Source organism: Coffea arabica, chromosome 11c, assembly GCF_036785885.1.
Source record: "Coffea arabica cultivar ET-39 chromosome 11c, Coffea Arabica ET-39 HiFi, whole genome shotgun sequence".
Classification (NCBI taxonomy): Eukaryota; Viridiplantae; Streptophyta; class Magnoliopsida; order Gentianales; family Rubiaceae; genus Coffea; species Coffea arabica.
In genome coordinates, this window is record NC_092330.1 from 42,883,573 (window position 1) to 42,902,571 (window position 18,999).

General features: G+C 36.1%; 1 protein-coding gene across 3 annotated transcripts; it reads left to right on the forward strand.

Annotated features, from left to right (window-relative positions):
• The first annotated feature begins 7,370 nt into the window (after positions 1-7,370).
• Positions 7,371-18,836, forward strand: LOC113716257 (paired amphipathic helix protein Sin3-like 3). 3 transcript variants are annotated; one of them, XM_072071079.1, is made up of 24 exons: positions 7,373-7,632; positions 7,728-7,772; positions 7,879-8,034; positions 8,580-8,735; positions 8,845-9,031; positions 9,115-9,213; positions 9,395-9,568; positions 9,640-9,889; positions 10,343-10,479; positions 10,796-10,868; positions 11,220-11,494; positions 11,588-11,742; positions 12,095-12,210; positions 12,288-12,542; positions 13,916-14,563; positions 14,693-14,772; positions 16,208-16,846; positions 16,965-17,065; positions 17,147-17,285; positions 17,384-17,536; positions 17,633-17,796; positions 17,865-17,976; positions 18,081-18,258; positions 18,348-18,836. In XM_072071079.1, the coding sequence occupies exons 3-23, from the start codon at positions 7,961-7,963 to the stop codon at positions 18,246-18,248; spliced, it is 4,155 nt and encodes a 1,384-aa protein (XP_071927180.1). In that variant the 5' UTR covers positions 7,373-7,632; positions 7,728-7,772; positions 7,879-7,960; the 3' UTR covers positions 18,249-18,258; positions 18,348-18,836. The 3 variants fall into 3 exon arrangements, with proteins under 3 accessions (XP_071927179.1, XP_071927180.1, XP_071927181.1); XM_072071080.1 differs by having other exon boundaries at positions 7,395-7,632; positions 18,449-18,836; XM_072071078.1 differs by having other exon boundaries at positions 7,371-7,632; positions 18,081-18,836.
• The last annotated feature ends 163 nt before the right edge of the window (positions 18,837-18,999 follow it).

Below are 18,999 nucleotides of genomic sequence, written 5' to 3' on the forward strand. Positions count from 1 at the left end.
AAATATTATATTTTCATGATCTCATCTATTTAGCAAAATGTCAAATGAGGATGAAGACATAAGTTGACTCTTTCTTCTATTTTTCCCTCTTTTTTTTTTTTTTTTTTTTTGGCCTTTGGTTGCCTAAGGTCTGCGGGCATTTCTTGCTAGCTTACAGAAGACTGATTGCATGATGTGCATTCTTGTCTTTGCTCGACAAAAAGAGATTAATAGTACTCGAGTGTTTTTTTTTTACGGACTGGAAAATGGATAAGTGATAGCTAGGGCGTATACCTGGCAATTAGGCAGGTTGAACGAGTTTTGGGCGGATTAATATTGGGTTTTCATTTAAATGGGTTACACCTAACCCGTCCAACTTTAAATTGGATTAATTTTGGGTTGGGTCATATTGGGTCAACTCAAACCCATGACCCAATATATTAATTAATAGATTTTGATCATAAACTCTCTCAAATACATTTTTCGCATACAATAAAAAAATTTCACTAATTGTTGTCCATAGCCATTCCTAGAATATATAATTTGCAACTAAAAGAAATAAATTTAGCACTAGCTTCATATTAAAGCTCCAGTTATCTTGTTATGATCGACCTAATAACCTGTATATATTCATTTGGATAATCTGTCGTGTCCCGAGCATTCATGTCTAATTGATTAACAATTGCCTGAATCCAGTATAGACTGTGTGGATTTAACCCAATTATATACGAATTGCATCATGACCTAGAAAAATTCTACAATGCAAAATGAACTTATTAGTTGGATTTCCCTTCGGCAGTCTGGAGAACCTACATGGTAGATTTGTGACAAAGAAATTTGCAGTACTACATTTTAAGCATCCTAAATGGACGGAACTTTCACTAAAGAAGTTAAATTCGATTATGCTCAAATCCTTTGATCTGAAGGTATCAACTTAATATTTACTGAATCCTTAATTAGTGAACTTCAATTAATTGGCAATTTCTCATGCGTCAATACATTGAAGTCACACACCGAAAAGAGATTGGATACAAAGTTTTTTTTTCCTATATTATTTTGCATTTTTTCCCCAACACATTTCAAACTATATTTCGAACTATATATAAGACTTGAACAAGTCTGTCGAATAAAACTTTGGCTAGGAGATATTTTGTTTGATCCAACATTTGGCTTCATTACATGATTCCAGGTCTTTTCTTGTTTCTTTATTTTAATTTTTTAATTTGTTTTTTTAACTTAAGTTGGGTAATGGGTACCCAACACAAATACCCAAATCGCCCAAAATATATGTGGCTTTTATTACCCAATCCAAAATTGACCCAAAACCCAACCTCTCAAATTAGCGGGTGGGTTGGGTGGATTGTTGGGTTTAGGGTATAATTGCCAGGTCTAGTAGGGCGTAAAGAAAAGAAGTATTCTTTATCAAATTGCAGTTTTATAACGAATATTAGTTAATGACATGTGTTTAGTTGTTAACCCCAATGATTCCAGCTGTCCCCTCAAATCATTACGATTAGATGTAGAATAAAAGACATTATTGTTGACAGAGAAAATCTCCATTAATTATTTTCTCATCAGAAAACATTAAGATAACTATACTAGCATTATATGCGCAGGAAGAATGTTCGCCGCAGGCACAGCTCTGCGGAGCCAGGATTTGTTCACAATGGTTGAAGCCTACACAAGAAAAAAAAAAAAAAAAAAAAAAAAGGAAAAAGAAAGAGGACATCCATGGAATATGCTTAATCCGAAGATTTATATATAATTGTCAGAATCTAGTTCTTAAGTTCTTACGTATCAAAAAAATAAATAAATACATTGCAGCTAATTAAGCAATGACAGGCTTAAGGAGGGGGAAAAATAAAGAACTGATCCTTCAGTACTGCATTTTGAAAGCCATTAAAGTTCAGACATCATTTTTCACCTTTCTGGTAACCGAGAAGAATACAATTAGCAATTCATCAGTCAAACTTTTGGTTAATGTCGAGAATTCTTTGTTTTTTTTTTATTCCCTTCACGCAAGTCTCACAAACATCGACACTACGAATGGTCGATGTCTCATGCATGATGAAGATGTGCTTAGATCAAGGGAGACGTACAAAAGGAGAACCAATCAGTGATGAAGTTCGACAGGAACGTTGGTGGGCGAAGGGCCTATTTCTCCTACTAGATGCTGCTTGACTCCTAGACAGTCCCCTATTCAATTAAGGTACCCACCATCGATTCAAAGGTGCGCGCATGCATTCACATGGGAACTTCAGCAAATGAGACCAAAACCCTCTTGGATTCGTGTCGAGTTCCCGCTGTTTCGGCTGTTGCATAATGAATTACTACTATATATCTAGGCGACATTAACACATGCAGAGTTTATTGATGAAAGCTAGGCAGATGCAGGATTCATAGAAGGGTACATATGGGGCTATAATGCTATATTTATTGGTTTGAGGAAAATTTTCAATGACGAAGAAGACATTCTTCTTCCTTTCTCTTCTCTTTGGTTGTTGTTTGCCTCGTTGTCACGTGGAGCTGGCATTTCCTATGCTCCCTCCATTCAATTCAATCGGATGCGATGTCTATGTTGTACTGTATATGGCTATATGATTGCTTGTTTCTTTGGTTTTGAGTTTTGTGGGCCTAGTACAAATATTCATATCAATATCAGCTACCAACCTTCTACATTGGATCTTTTGTTTGAGCACCATAATTAAAAACAGGGTGAGGGTCGTCTTAAACCTCGAATACTATGAACTTTTAACTTCATGTTTCAATGCTAGTGGAGTTGTCTTCCATGAGACTCTAGGCAGGAAGTGAACATTATTATTATTTTTTTTTTATTTTTGGTGTTGGGGGGAGAATTTAGTATGTATCCATTTTTCGTAATCGTACCGTACAGCCATTAATAAATGAATCCTTTTCCGCATTATAAATCTGTATTCATCTTAAGAGAAAAAAAAAGGATGTTGAACAAATTTTGACTTGAAATTTTCGTACAAGTGTTGTAAGAGGAGTTCTAAGTTTTAGGTAGCCACCCCCAACCCCCCAAAAAAGGAAAAAAAAAAAAAGAAAAAGAGAACAATGAGCAAAAAGGAAAAAGAAACAAAAACCTAAATATTATACTATATCGTTTTGATATATATATATATATATATATAAACTAAAAAATAATTAAAAAATATATTCACAAAAAATGTAAAAAATTTTTGATGGAAAATGACCTTCCAACAAGGTCTAATCATGTCAGTTGGGATCCTCTATGTCACTATTCGGTGTCAAATTCAGTGTCAATCCCACTTATCACGTGATGGTAGAAGAAATTTAAATAAACAGAATATTTGATATAAATATAAAAGTGACACTGAATTGCCATCGAAAAAGTGACATTAAGGATTCCATTCCGTGTGTTAAAAAAAAGTTTAACTAGAGGAGGAACCAGGTGGAAGCCAGCCATTGGCTGAGACTCGATGCACCGTAATTGGTCAAGAATTCTGTATAGCCAGCCAGGACGTCTAGAATTTCCAAGTCAATATGCGATGATCACAAATGGGAGGTTAAAACTTACAAGGTAAAAAAACCAAAACAATGGCCGGAAAACAACGCAAGAGATTTTTCCACCCTAGGTGATATAGATGGTAGGACAATCTCCATATATAATTATACTGGTACATCAATTTTCAGCATGATTAAATCCCTTGAGTTGATAACAGACTGGATCATCTACCCAGCCCTTTTGGCATTCTTCTGTACCATCGCCATTTTCAGCGCCTTTTACATAACTCTTGGAATCAAATTGGCTTTCGACAAACTCTTCGCTGTCGTGTGCGAGAGGTGGCATCTGGGCAACAATGGAGCAACACCGCCAGCGCCGTCGCCGTCTGTGACCGCTAATGTTCAAAGGAAGGAGGTGGAGGAGGCCGTGAAGGTCTTGGAGATCATCCCAGCCCCTGCAACGTACAAGAGAAACCGAAACCATTCAATAGTTAGCTGTGCAATTTGCTTGGAAGATTTGAAGGATGGAGAATTATGCCAGGCTCTTCCTGATTGTCAACATGCATTCCATTCATCTTGTATCAAACCTTGGCTAATCAAGAGGCCTAATTGTCCCATTTGTCGCCAGTCTCTACCAATCGTTTGAGAGTTTTATACAGCAATCTGGGCATGCATATATTTTAATGATATACAATTGCATAACATTAACCTTTCTTGATTGAATCCATTTCATATATATATATATATATACACCATGTTGCATTTTCTTGGCTTGTTGAACACGTGATGAATTTGAAATCATATTCATTCATCAATGCATGCGTAAATTTCTGAGGTAATGCACATTCTTTCTCATCTTAAGCGCCAAGGCTTGCTTGCATGGATCAGTTTAACCACAAACAATGTACACAGTTTTCAGAAAACAATCTAGCCCATTAAAAATTTCCTGGTAATGGATATGTTCGTTTATGTATACTTAAATACCTGCTTTTCTGAAGATAGATAATAATAGTTTCTCTGAGATAGGCATCTTAATTCTAAGGGGTAAAGCAACATTGATTGAGCAAGATTATACTACTCGTTAAGGCTATCAGCTTGCAAACTTGAGGGATTACAGAATCGCAGTACTTTGTACATCAATGATCGTGGATGCTGTTTGATTTGGGGCAACAAAGTCTTATTATCACTAAAAATTTGTTTAGAGTTTTAGCTGAATAAGATTAACAAACTACTCACCGTACCCCAATCATTTGCTTCATACAGCTTTTACTAAAAGTGTTACCGAGAAATACATATTCCAATCGTACATATAATCAAACCCTTAAATTCTCCATGCCATACGCAAGAGGCTGTCGTCGTGGAAGAGTAAAATCCCTGCAGCACTCTTTTAGAACTTTTGGGAAGCTGAGATATTAGTTTCACGGTTGGTTGTTCGTACCCGACACCAACAGGAACCTTCCGTCGCAAGCAATTACGCTTTGATTGGTTCTATTACAAAATGCAATGAATGGTTCATCATGAGGGGGAAAACAGAAAAAGAAAAAAAAAAAAAAACCACCAATTCAAGGTTACTGAATCAACATTTCACCTAAGAAAAGAAAAACCACTAATTCAAGGTTAATGAATCAACATTTCACCTAATATCGACGCGATGTTTATTTTTTTGGCGGGACCAAGTAACGACTACATTATAGTTGCTTAGATCCAAGGGGATACTTATTGGATATATCCATTTTACAGAGGATCATGCATTCAAAAATTGTATAAGCATTAACATCTTCAGACAAGAAAAAAAAAAAAAAAATCTTCTCATGGTTTCCTTTTCTGTATAATGAAACTATCATATGTACGGCGTATCTCTTGATATAGTAAAATTTTTTCATCTATAATATGTACATCTATAGTAAAATTTTTTCATATACGTTGTTATAGCAAAATATTTTAAAAACATCCTAAAAAATAGCTAATACAAACAAAGCGATTAATATCTGAAAAACGTAACATGATCAATTGATAGAAGAAAAACTTCATTCACATTAGCTCATTAAAGGGAAAAAAAAAAAATCAGATGCCTATACTGCGAGACAGTTGACTTTCTTCACTGTCTCTCTATCCTAATTAGTTGTAATTAATGGGAAGAATAGGTTGCATTTGCCTAAGCTCGTTAGTCTCTCTCTCTCTTTTCTTTTCTTTTTTTTTGGGCCTAACGGGAGGCTGCAATCCTTGCGATAAGAAAGCCGCAAGGATAAAAGGCAGAGTTTGAGAACATGCACACCAACGAAAGTAAATCGTGGAGTCTTGGGTACACAAACCTAAGATCTCACAAACAAGCTGACCCCATCTCATGGGCTGGCCTTTGCAGTTGATCCAATCACATGGTTTGTTGAACAAGCCCAATGAACCCCATTTCATGCAGATGCAGGAGCACATTCTTGTCGAGCTTCTCCAGCAAAGCAGACTGAGGCCCATCCAAAGGAAAGCCAGTAGGAGGCAACTTGGTTATTCCTTGAGAATTAAGATCCGCAAATAGGAATAGATAGGCCCTTGCTTTTAACAGGCGCTAAAAATGTGGGGAAGCTCATGTGATGTTGCCCCAATTTTTCTTCTTACACTTTTTAGAATGGATCAAAATTCAGCTTGCCATGGAAAAAGTTTTAGAATTTTCAGTTATTACTTATGACATATTGCTGGAAAAAAATTGCCCTCACAACTAATTAAAACCTCTATGCAGTTTGATGCTGATCCAGATTGACATGGTATAGATTGCTTTTACCATTTTAATTTTCTATTCATACTAAAAGAGTTTTTTTAGCTGGTGTCCATTGAACACTTATTAATACACATAAAATTCAATTACTCTACTATGTATATACGTAGATTAATAATAATTATTTTTCATTGCATTTATATAATTTTCTTATTTAATCTTATATATCCTCCTTTGTATTTATTTATTTTTTTCTAATTAATCTTACATTTTAGAAAATATGATGTTTTAAATATATTTTAACAAGTACTAATGAACACCTGTTCTATATGCCCGTACTAAAACAAAATATTGCGAAGAATCTACAATGTTTAATTAAAGAACGAAAACTTAGATACTCTTTTATTCCAACCCAACTCATATTACACGGGTTAAATCCAAATTTTATTAGTCTTTGGAAAGCAATTTGATGATTAGTCCACTCATTACCTCGTACTAAACAAAAGTTGGGACATTTTGGCCTTGTTTGAATAGTAGTTTTTTGTAGAAATATTTTTACTTTTTTTGCAAACATACTTTTTTATTATTTTCTACTTTATATATATCACATTTTTACAGTATATTTTTTTTTTTACTAAAACTCCTAATCTAACCAAAATTATACCATCCCCCGCCAATTGGAGTCCTAGATTCCCCATAAAGTAAATTAAGAAAGCCCAACATGCACGATTGCCAAACAATTCTATTTCCTAACTCAGACAATTCTACCCCTTAGCATTGCCCAAAATTGAAAAAATCACCGCCTTAATTTCCTTAATTTTTATTTCCCAGAACAAAAGATAAAAAAAAAAAAAAAAAAGAAACCCCGATAATACCAAAACTTACCTAAGCACCACCTCAAATAGTCTCCTATTGAACCACATCACCTCAATATTTATCCACACTAAATAATCTTCCAATTCTTGCCTCTAAAAAAAAAATAATAATCTTCCAATTCTTAAAACACCCTTCATAACCTCCTTTAATTACCACGTTCCTTTCTCTTATACCCCTCCACCTCCACCTAGGACTCCCGCCACTGCCTACCGCCGGTTTCCAGTCAACAACTTACTAGAAACAGTACCTACGAATTGACACTTCTACCCTCGTCTCCCCCAAGGTTCCCCCTGTATGCTTCCGTTGCCATACTTTTTTTTTTATATCCTTCCCATACTACAACACCACACCAAAGCACACAAAAAAAATTTTCGCACACAACACACACTAAAACATAGCTTTATCTCCCTCCCTCCCTCCCTCCCAGAAAACCAGCTCAAATTCTTGAATATATGAATAAATATATGCAAAAATATTATTCTTTTGAACAGTGATAAATTGAAATTCATTAAAAACAGGTGACGATTACAGAGCCGGAAAGCTTTATTGTTGATTTTTTTTTTCAGAAGTTGAAGGATCTCAGCGTAAATTTTTAACTCTTTTTCCCACATTTTTTGTTTTGGATGATTGTTTAATTATGCTTTTCGTGAATTTCAAGTAATGAGAAACTTGTGAACAGAATTTTGCAGGATTTGTCGATATTTCGTGAGTGATCTCTGTAACGGTATGGATAATGGCTGTTACGTTGAGTGATTGTGTTTTTTACGTGGTTTGTTAGATCTGTTTGCTGAATGAGTATGTTTCTCAATTGTTTTATTTCAATGTTGCAGGAATTTTGATTTTTTTTCCTGGAATTGGAGTGAATAAAAGAATAAAATTTTTTGACGAAATTGATGAATAATTAACGGAGAGATGAAGCGGTCAAGAGATGATACGTATACGAGTTCTCAACTTAAGCGCCCTGTGATGTCTTCTCGTGCTGAACCGTAAGCTGTTTCATCATCTTTTCACTTGAATTATATTTTGGATTTTTTTCGCTTTTCATTTACATGAAATTATATGTGACTATTGGGTTTAGTGGTTGTGTTTTGATGATTAGATTCTCAAATAACCATTTTTTTTCCTTGTAAGAAGATGTAACTGTCTATCGACATTGAAGTTTGTAGCTCTTCTAAGCTAATTATGGTTTTATTAGTAAGTCTTCAATACCGTGTCAGTGCTCGTTATATTACCTGTTTTAGCAATCACTGTTTCATCTTCTATTTCTTTGGAATGCTCTTTTTATAATGTCCACGTGGTGAATGCAATGTTACTAGTAGGTAAAAGATCAGATCTTTATAGAAAGATTAGCAGCTCATAGTAGAAATGGGAACTGTTCTTTAATATGCGTAACATTTATGAAGAAGTAAAGCTCAAATCGAATTTCGTTGGTAATAATTATAAAGCTTCCTTGCTTTTGTGTGGACATAATTTGGGAATCTTTATAATTGCAAGTGATTGATTTACCAATTTGTGTTTTCTGATAATGAAGCTCTGGGCAATCACAATTGATGGGCGGAAGTGGCGCACAGAAGCTAACGACTAATGATGCATTGGCATATCTCAAGGCTGTAAAGGACATCTTTCAAGACAGACGAGACAAATATGATGAGTTTCTTGAAGTCATGAAGGATTTTAAAGCTCAAAGGTTTGGGACTTTATTGGGTTTGTGCCACTTTTCTTTACATTCTTGTTCCTTCCTTGATGCTTGCTAATTGATTATTCTTGTATTATACTCCTGAATGGCTTGCTTGTAGGACTGACACATCTGGTGTCATATCGAGAGTGAAGGAATTATTTAAAGGACACAGAGACCTGATTTTGGGTTTCAATACCTTTTTACCAAAGGGATATGAAATTACCCTTCCACCTGAGAATGAACCACCTCCTTTGAAGAAGCCGGTTGAATTTGAAGAAGCAATCAGTTTTGTGAACAAAATTAAGGTGAAAGTTTTGTGCTTTGGTTGAACTTCAAACTGTAGTCTTAACATTTGATGTTCTTACATCTGAAGGTCTTTGTTTTACAGACTAGATTTCAAGGTGATGACCATGTGTATAAATCTTTTCTTGACATTTTGAATATGTACAGAAAGGAGAATAAAAAAATCACAGAGGTTTATGAGGAGGTATGTTTCTTTTGTTTCTCTTCTTTTTTTTTTTTGCCCAATTTACTTATTTTGTAACCTTTAATGTTTCCTTGTGTGCCTGCTCCCATTCATTTGATTTTAAATTTTAAGTAACACAATTTTTCTCTGTTAAGATTGTCATCAATGAAGATGGTATGATCTATACTTCATTGCTTTTCAGGTTGCTGCTCTTTTTCGTGACCACAGTGACCTTCTTGTTGAGTTCACTCATTTTTTACCTGAGACCCAAGCTGCAGCATCTGCCCGTAATGCTCAGCTTGGTCGGAATTCTTCCCTGCGTCGTGATGACAGAGGCTCTCCCATGACAATGGCAACGCCTATGCATTTTGATAAGGTAGTTGCAAATAATGATACAGTTTCTTATTTCTTCTCAGTGTGCATAGTTGTTAATGCTGTTCTCTACAGAAACCTTCTTCAGCACATGGGGACTATGACCCAAGTGTTGATCGACCTGATCGGGATCCTGAGAAAGTACTGATGCGATCTGACAAGGAGCAGAGGAGGCGTTTCAAAGAAGAGGAGAAGAGACGAGAAGGCAGAGAGCTAAGAGAACAAGAGTATGATGCTAGGGATTTAGATGATGGGACACATCATTTTTCTCACAGGAGGAAATCTGGTCTCAAGGAAGATTCTGATGGCGCTTACTATCATCAAGGTATAGTAGATACTGAGCATAATATTGTAAGAGTAGGTAGTTCTTACATTAGCGTGAAGGTGTCCTTACTTCTTCTTCTTCTTCCTTTTTTTGTAATTAAAAAATAAAAAACTTTTTTTTGGCTCTATGCATTTGTTACTACACCATCAGAGTAAGATCAGCACTACAAAAAACAGTAAAAATCTCTTACAAACTTGTAAAACATCGTCATCTCTCCCTCCAACTGAAAGAAGGAGAACAATTTTCATGGACGTATATGCTATGTAACTGTAGTAATCTATAGAAAACAAGGTTTAATAATACTTCTTTGTTGTTTTCAGAGTGACAAGTGGGGAAATATGTATTATAAACCCGTGCATTTTATTTTAACTAGATGTTTCCATCGCTTGCTTTTGGCCAACTATAATTACTATCAATGCTTATCACTTTTATGATCCTACTATACCGTGCCAGGCATGCAAGGCCAAGCGCTTGCTTTCCGTGAGAAGGTGAAGGAGAGATTACTGAATTCTGATTATCACCGGGAATTTTTGAGGTGCCTTCACAACTACAGCAATGAAATAATCACAAAATCCCAGTTGGAAAATCAGGTATCACTCTTTTTCCCTTCCATTTTACGTTTAGTTTTTCTATCATTGTCCAAGTTTAAAGTTGTTGGAAGTCTGTCTTGATATGATGCCTATAATGGATGTCTTTTTAGTGGATTCATAGTTAACAAACTTCAAAAGGCTTGAAAATCTTTTAGCAATTGACTTTTTTCAGTCAAAGTTATATATGGATTCTTAAAGTACAAATGTTAATCATTCAGTCTGTGGCTTTTGTAAATATTCTGAAACTGAGTAAACCCCAGAACATACCTGTGCTTGTATGATCATGAATTTGGATGAAAACTTTTCATTGTTTCAGGTGGCTAATTTGCTTGAAGGACATCCAGACCTTATGGAAGAATTCAATGAATTTGTAGCTCATGATAAAACTGGTAATATATGATTTCCACATTTTCTTTGTTTTTTTTCCTTATTGACAGTATTATATTCTTTTGTAAAACTGTTCAATCGTCTTCCCTTGATTTTTTTGCCTGCATTTATCTGATCAAACCTTTTTAGCAGATGGTTGTCTTGCTGCTGTTATGAGTAAACATAATTTTTGGCTTAGTGCTCAGTTACTTACCTAGGATAAGTGCCACAACAGATATAGTAGAATTGTAACCACAGTTGCCCTTGGTAGAATTCTGAAATCACTGAAATGTTGAACCCTTTTCTTTGTGTGTCTAATAATTTGATGGATTCGTGGAAGGTTCATAAGCTCCATCTAATTTAGTACATTGCAGGATCCTTGTGGAATGATGGACAAATTTCTAGATCAGTGAAGGTAGAGGATAGAGTAACAGACAGAGAATGGGACAGGGAAGAGAGAGATAAAGATCATAGTAATAGAGAAAGGGACAGATCTGACAGAGGGTTGGCCTTTGGTTTTAAAGATGTTGCTGGGCCCAGGATCTCCTCATATGCAACCAAGGATAAGTTTTTGGCAAAACCAATTCAAGAACTTGACCTTTCTAACTGTGAGCGCTGCACTCCCAGTTATCGACTTCTTCCAAAGAATGTATGCATCATTCAGTAATGTTTATTTATGTCAAAGATGTTTCACTTAAGAAGCATTTCTGCTCATTCTTTATTTGATTCTACCTTTGTACAGTATCCAATTCCTTCAGCAAGCCACAGAACTGAAATTGGCGCTCAAGTACTAAATGATCATTGGGTATCTGTCACTTCTGGAAGTGAGGATTACTCTTTCAAACACATGCGCAAGAACCAATACGAGGAAAGCTTGTTCCGTTGTGAAGATGACCGGTTAGAAACTGTCTTGACATTTTCATTACGTTATTCTTTTATGCAAAAATTTCTCATTATTTGCCTCTTCTTTTTCATCAGTCCAGTCATTTTGTTTCTGTCTGATTTTTGCCTCTTGAGGTTTCATCTGCAATAGGCGTCAACTTACCTCGTCATTGCATTCACTTAAATATGCATTGATTACTCATCACTGTTATCATTTATCTCTTCTTTTGTGCAATTTTTCATTGGTTAAGCTTCTACTTTCCCTTGTCTATTACTATATACAAATATTCCTGGATATACCTTTCGTGCTTCCATTATATATTTCTCACATAAGGTTTAGTAATCTGTAAAGAACTATTGTTGACAGGTTTGAATTGGATATGTTGATAGAGTCGGTGAATACGACAACAAAACGTGTTGAAGATTTGTTAGACAAGATGAATGATGACTCGAGTCCAATATGTGTTGAAGACCACTTTACTGGTAATCAGCTGTTAAATGCTGCAGTAAGCAAGAACGATGCTGTCAGTCTTAGTGCTCATCTCTTCATTTTGTTGTAGCTCTAAATCTTAGGTGCATTGAACGTCTGTATGGTGACCATGGGCTTGACGTGATGGATGTGCTGAGGAAGAATGCCCCTCTTGCATTGCCAGTTATATTAACTCGCTTAAAACAAAAACAAGAGGAGTGGGCAAAGTGTCGTTCTGACTTTAACAAAGTATGGGCTGAAATCTATGCGAAGAACTATCATAAATCACTTGATCATCGCAGCTTCTATTTTAAACAGCAGGACACGAAAAGCTTGAGCACTAAAGGTAACTTAAATTGACTTTATTTGGGTTTAGGATAATTTATTTCCATACTTTAACCATGCCATGCTCATTCTTTAAGCTAGTAGTTCTTGTTGCAAATTATTACAAGAACAAAGATATCACAGGAAGTCTTGCGAGTTAATATATGTAACTAAGGTAATATAGTTTTTCACATATCTTCTTTTTTTTTTTGGGGAATGAATGTTCTATTTTGACAACATAGATATGCCTAATAAAAAAAAAGTGAGATTTTCAACAAAACAAAAGAGAGCATGAAACATGTGTAGCCAATAAGCTAGTCAGTATTAACTTTAACAGACAAGCAAGAAACGTGTCACTACCTTTTCCGTTACAAATGTATTAACAAATATGCCTAACTTTGTATGGAAATTTATTTGGTGCAACACAAGAAGGGAAGAATCAATAAACTTTTCTCGAATAGAGCTGGTATATCTAATAGCCGTGGAAACAGGGTTCACGTCGTTGTTGCAATCAGTTCTTCTATATTCTTTCATATAGCTGTACATCTCAGTTTGCAAATGGGTCTGTGTTTCCATATGCAGTCCTAACCGCCGTGACTCATTATCGAGTTTCATCTTTAAATTTCTTACCATTTTCTTGTTAAGCATTTATTATAAGTTATAGTGAGAAGGCATACAGGTGAAGTGTAATTCAAGTGAGAGAAAAGAACTAGGTTAATTAAAACATCCTAACATCATTATCTACTATTTTCCTATAATATCCCAGTACACTATTTCAATTACTATGTACTTTTTGCATAGATGTGCTTAGGTCAGGTGCTACTATCTTAAACGCCGCTCACTTCTCTACCCTACAGCATGGTCTAGAGTTTACTCACTACCACCAACAATGTTCTCTGCTGATTAGATCCTAATCTCTTCTTGCTTTGCCAGAACACCATCTAGCTCTTGTTGTGATCTCATTTCTGGTATCCTTAACGCTGCCTGTAACTCTGCATATGACAAGAGAAAATTTTTACCCTTTGCCCCTTTTCTTTAATCCTCATTTTTTGCTACCTAAAACATGCAAATTTGATGTGAAACTCAGTGTTCTTGCTCCAACTTTTTGGATTCTTCTGCCTCTGAAAATTCTTGTATTAGATTCTAAATCTAATAGAAGTCCTTGGTTTTAAAAGTCGTTGCTTTATTTGATGGATATAAAAGATGGCATTGATTTTTCTAACATCTGATTTATGTTTCTTTGGCTAATTTTTCTGGAGAAGTATTGATCACAGAAAGTAGAGACACAGCCAAAGAAGTTGTTTCAGATCTCCCAAATTTCAGTTTAGCTAATGACTGGGACCAAATTGTCTCTTTCGTTATTTCCTTTCACTGATGTTGCTCTTCTTGATGCAGCACTATTAGCTGAGATCAGAGAAATCTTTGATAAAAGGAGCCAAGAAGATGATATGCTGTTGTCTACAATTTCTGGAAGGAGACAGCCTTTAGTTCCTCACTTGAAATTTGAGTATCCTGATCCTGATATCCATGAAGACCTATATCAACTGATCAAATATTCTTGTGGGGAAGTTTGTACCTCCGAACAGTTGGATAAAGTTATGAAGATTTGGACCACTTTCCTGGAACCAATGCTTGGTGTTCGCTCCAGGCCTCAGCGTGAGGACACTGAGATTGTTCGAAAGGCTAGCAATTGTTCTGTTAGAACTATTACCAATACTGTTTGTGGGAGTGATGGTAGTCCTCCTGGCAGTGCATCTGCCATTGCTTGCAAACAGTCAGATGCTTCTAAAATTACAGAGGAAAGTATTCCCTCTGAACGCTCAACTTCAAGAAATGGTGGTAATGAAGTTAAAGATGATGACTCACATGATGCAGCACATAAGAGTGACAGTTTAGGCAATGCTTCACAACCTGCAAAGATCTGCAATGATGGCATTGTGGCAGATGAATTTTCTCAGATCAGCAAGCTAGCTTCTCTTGGCGAGCAGCTAACGAGTTCTAGTGCTGATGGACATGAAAGAGCTAATGCAGAAAATGCTTCAGGTACAAAAATTCTTATGATGTATCAACTTAGGACGCTTTGCTTCTTCCCTATAATCATTGTGGCATTTCTAATTGCTTTCATCATTTAAATTCTCATAATCGAAATTGTGATGCATTTTTTACTTCTAGGATCCTGTGCTACTCCTGGCAAACCTGGTGATGTCACTGCTGAAATTGAGCTTCAGATGAGAGCTAGTAATGAATCTCAGGTATGACCTGTAGTGTATTTAGCTAGGAATGAATAATCCAGTTGATAAATAGACACTCTTTTTTTTGTCTGTTTAGGAACTTAGTCTGTGCTCCCCTTCCCCCATCTGTCCACCAAACATCTTCACCTGATTAATAAGGTGGTCTTTTAAAGTGGTGGGATAGAAAATTATGTTTGAAATAATTGGAAAAAGGAGAAAATATTTTCACACAGGACAGGAGTTGCATGCTTTTAAGAAACAAGTTGCATGCTTTTAAAACTTTTGAGTTGCATCTGTTGTTGCTCATGTAGAATCTATAGTGAAACCCAATAGTGCTTCAAATTGACTTCTCGCTGGGGAACTAATCCTTCCTCATATTTGGCTATTCTTTTTACAAGTTAATCAATAGTTTCTTTTGGGAAGTAGATATGGTCTCAGCATGTTCTCTGTGGGTTAGACGTCTCTCTTCCACACCTGGTAAATACTGCTACACAAGCCAGCTGTCTTTCATGGGTGGATAGATCACTGTAGTTAGCATACTTATATTTTAGTTCATCTGTGCTTCTTGATGGTTTGCAGGCCTATACATTGCAGGAATATTTTATTTACTAATTGGTCAAAAAAGTTATATTTCTATACTTGTATCCAAGTGAAAATAGCCACAAAAAAAAAAAAAGCCTTTCACTTGTGAATAGCCTTTGAAAAATCATTCACTATGTCGGTTACTCATTTTATGGGCTGAACTTACTTTCTCAAGTAAAACAGACAAGTATTTTCTTTACCATATTAAGGGACAAGTATTGTTGCAGACCGATAAAAAGATATCTTTGCAATTTTTGTTCTTATTTTAAAGCCCGTGACCTCACTTAAGCATCCCTTCCTTCCGACATACACACACCAATTAAGAACATCTGTAAACCTTTAGAATATAAAACTTAAAATGCAACAATGAGACCCAGGGTTCAGTAAAAACCCGGCGGGTGGGGGTATGTGCCTGATCCAGCTGATTACACACCAATTTGACTGCATCTTTGAGGACTCAATATGGCTCAATCAATCTGGTTTTAAGTTGCTGTGGATACAGTTTAGGTGAAATAGAAAAAAGGCAAAGAAGAAGAAGCTTCAGTCACTTCACAATCTACATGAATTGTAACAAACTGCTTCTTTCATAAATTCCTAACCTTGAAACATCTGATGCCTCTCAATTTTAGTAATTGGAGCTGTTAATGCTGCAAGATTAGAAGCTGAGCTGGTTTGTGTTGTGAATTTGTGGGGTTTAAAAGTCCATATCGGAGATGATCTTTTGTGATTGCAATATTTTGAGCTCAGCCGTGGCTCACATGGCTCTTGACTTGAGTTTGATCTGTCAATGGATCTTTTTTTTTTTGAATTTTGTAAGCATCTGTTGACACTTCTTGTTTTTTAATCTTAGTTTTGGACACTGTGTATTTCACAGAATGCTGATTGTACTCAACCTGAGTCATCTTCAGCTGTTACTGCTCCAGAAGGCTTCAAAATTCAGAAATTCCAAGAAGAATCTGTAGCCCACTTCAAAATGGAGAGAGAGGAAGGGGAATTATCTCCTACTGGTGATTTTGAGGAGGATAATTTTGCAGAATGTAAAGAGGTGGAACGTGATGCAAAGGTTAATGCTCATAAGACGCAGCATCAAGATGTAACTGGAGGAGGAGAAACTTGTGGCGGAGATGCAGTCGGAGAAAATGATGCCGATGGTGATGATGAAGGTGAAGAAAGTGCTCGTAGGTCATCAGAGGACAGTGAGAACGCTTCTGGAAATGGTGATGTTTCAGCAAGTGAATCTGCTGATGGAGAGGAGTGCTCTCCTGAAGAGCCTGATGAAGATGGAGAGAATGATGCAAATGATAACAAGGCTGAAAGTGAGGGTGAGGCAGAAGGAATAGCAGATGCTCATGATGTTGAAGGGGATGGAGCTGTTTTGCCACACTCAGAACGATTTCTGCAGGCAGCTAAACCTCTAACAAAGTTAATTCCTCCAGGATCACCTGAAGGGGATAAGGGTTATCAGATCTTCTACGGGAATGATTCCTTCTATGTGCTTTTCAGGCTTCACCATGTAAGTACTTTGTTATTTGAGAGCAAATGCCAGCTTCCTGTGTGACTGGATCAGTTTCTGGGCTTTTACATGCAATTTTTTTTCACTCACATGAATGTTGTTCTTTGATATATGACAGATACTGTATGAAAGAATACACAAGGCAAAGTTGCATTCTTCTTCTGCTGAAAATAAATGGAGGGTTTCAAATGATACAAATCCAACAGACTCCTATGCTAGGTAGTTCATTTACATGGTAATCATTATGACAGACTTTCTGGCCACCACCATTCTTATAATTGAAAGCTCTCGTGTTTACAGGTTTATGAATGCTCTTTACAGTTTACTAGATGGTTCTGCTGATAATGCCAAGTTTGAGGATGACTGCCGGGCTATTATTGGAACTCAATCTTATCTTCTTTTTACATTGGACAAGCTTATATATAAACTTGTCAAACAGGTGAGTGGCATGCTACTGGTAATCTATCTTTGTGACCTTAATTTATGACCTTCTGTACTCTGTAAGCTGAAGTTAAATGCCTCTGATGTCTCCTTTAGCTACAAACTATTGCAACCGAGGAGATGAACAACAAACTTCTTCAACTACAAGCATACGAGAGATCAAGAAAACCGGGAAAATTTGTTGATTGCTACTACAATGAAAACGTCCACGTCTTTCTTAATGATGAGAACATTTATCGAATAGAATGTGTAAGTTATTGCAACTTTTACCTGGTTTTCTCTTTCAGGATGATCTCTTCCTCATAAGGTTATACTTCTAAAGTAATCTGTATGATTCTACTGCAGTCATCTGTGCCAACAAGATTGTCTATACAGCTCATGGACTGTTCGTTTGATAAACCAGATTCAAATGCTGTTTCTATGGATCCAAACTTTGCAGCTTATCTGACAGAGTTTCTGTCTGTTGTTGTTCCTGAGAGAAAGGTCAATCCTGGGTTGTACTTGAGAAGGTACTACTTCAACACATTGTAACTTGTAGAATGAATTATGCTTACACTGATGACTCTTATTTTGTTAGAAATAAGCGGAAATATATGCATTTAGATGAAAATGATGCTTTCATGGAGGCTAGTAAGGGACTTGTGATGCGTAATGGTCTGGAGTGTAAGATTAATTGCAACACATCAAAGGTATTCTATTTTACTCATTGAGTTCAAGCACAAAATAACAAGTGCAATCTATTGATTCGTAGAAACTTAAAAGTGGTTGTTATGTGTCCTCTTTGTGTTTGTAGGTATTTTATGTTTTAGACACTGAAGACCTTTTGTTAAGGAGGAGGAAGAAGAGGAGAATTTCGCATGAGAATGGCTCATGCAATGGGCATGCAAAGTCTTCAAATGGTTTTTTCAATAAAATTTGGGACAAATTGCTGTTTAGTCAATATGCAGTTCTGCAGGAGTAACAGTTGATAGGTGTATCTTCGTCCTTTACTCCGGAATGTGCATCTCTCACAGTATTTAGCCTTTATATATGCTAATAACTTCATGTTTATGTACTACAGAACTTTCGAGTTAGCTATGCCTAGTATCTTGCATGATCTGAAACCTCAGACATCGGTATCTTTCTTTCTCTTTTGACTCCTTTCTCTTGGTTTCAATACAGAGTACAGAATATAGAGCTCCTGATATTTCTGTCAGTGTATTCTTCAGTGGTGAACCATGCACATTAGGTAGAGGTGTTCGAAATTAGTTTACACCAGAAGTGGATATACTACTTGACCTCTGCTTTGTCATGTAATCTAGCTCTCATTAAATGAATAAGGATGAGCTAAAGAGATACTAGTGGCTTAGGAGTTACATTTTCTGTTCAAATCTTGGAGATAGCAATGATGTGTATATATTGGCACCGTGATACATACCTTTTGTTGGTGACCATTCAGGCCTTTTCTTTTCAAGTTGCTTTCAGAACGCATGTGTAGGAAAAACATGTCCTGGTTTCTTTTCGACTAAAACAACTCTTTATTCAGTAAAGTACATTGTTTTTGCCTTTAGTTTTAATTTTCTTTAAGATGACTATTTCATGAGAACTGGAGTTTTAAGGGGTGAGATACAACGAAAACTGCATGGCTACGGGAGCTGAATTCGCTTCGCATGCCAGCAGACTGCGGGGAAATAATAAAAAAATATTTGTGGCTACGGCCCTAAGATAAAAAC

What these genes read in the sequence shown, in the direction of transcription:
- LOC113716257 (XM_072071078.1), top strand. Translation starts at nt 7,961, where the DNA reads ATGAAGCGGTCAAGAGATGATACGTATACGAGTTCTCAACTTAAGCGC. An exon ending in TCACAGAGGTTTATGAGGAG is followed by an intron (nt 9,214 to 9,394) that starts GTATGTTTCTTT and finishes ATTGCTTTTCAG; the next exon opens with GTTGCTGCTCTTTTTCGTGA. An exon ending in TTAATTGCAACACATCAAAG is followed by an intron (nt 17,977 to 18,080) that starts GTATTCTATTTT and finishes TTGTGTTTGTAG; the next exon opens with GTATTTTATGTTTTAGACAC.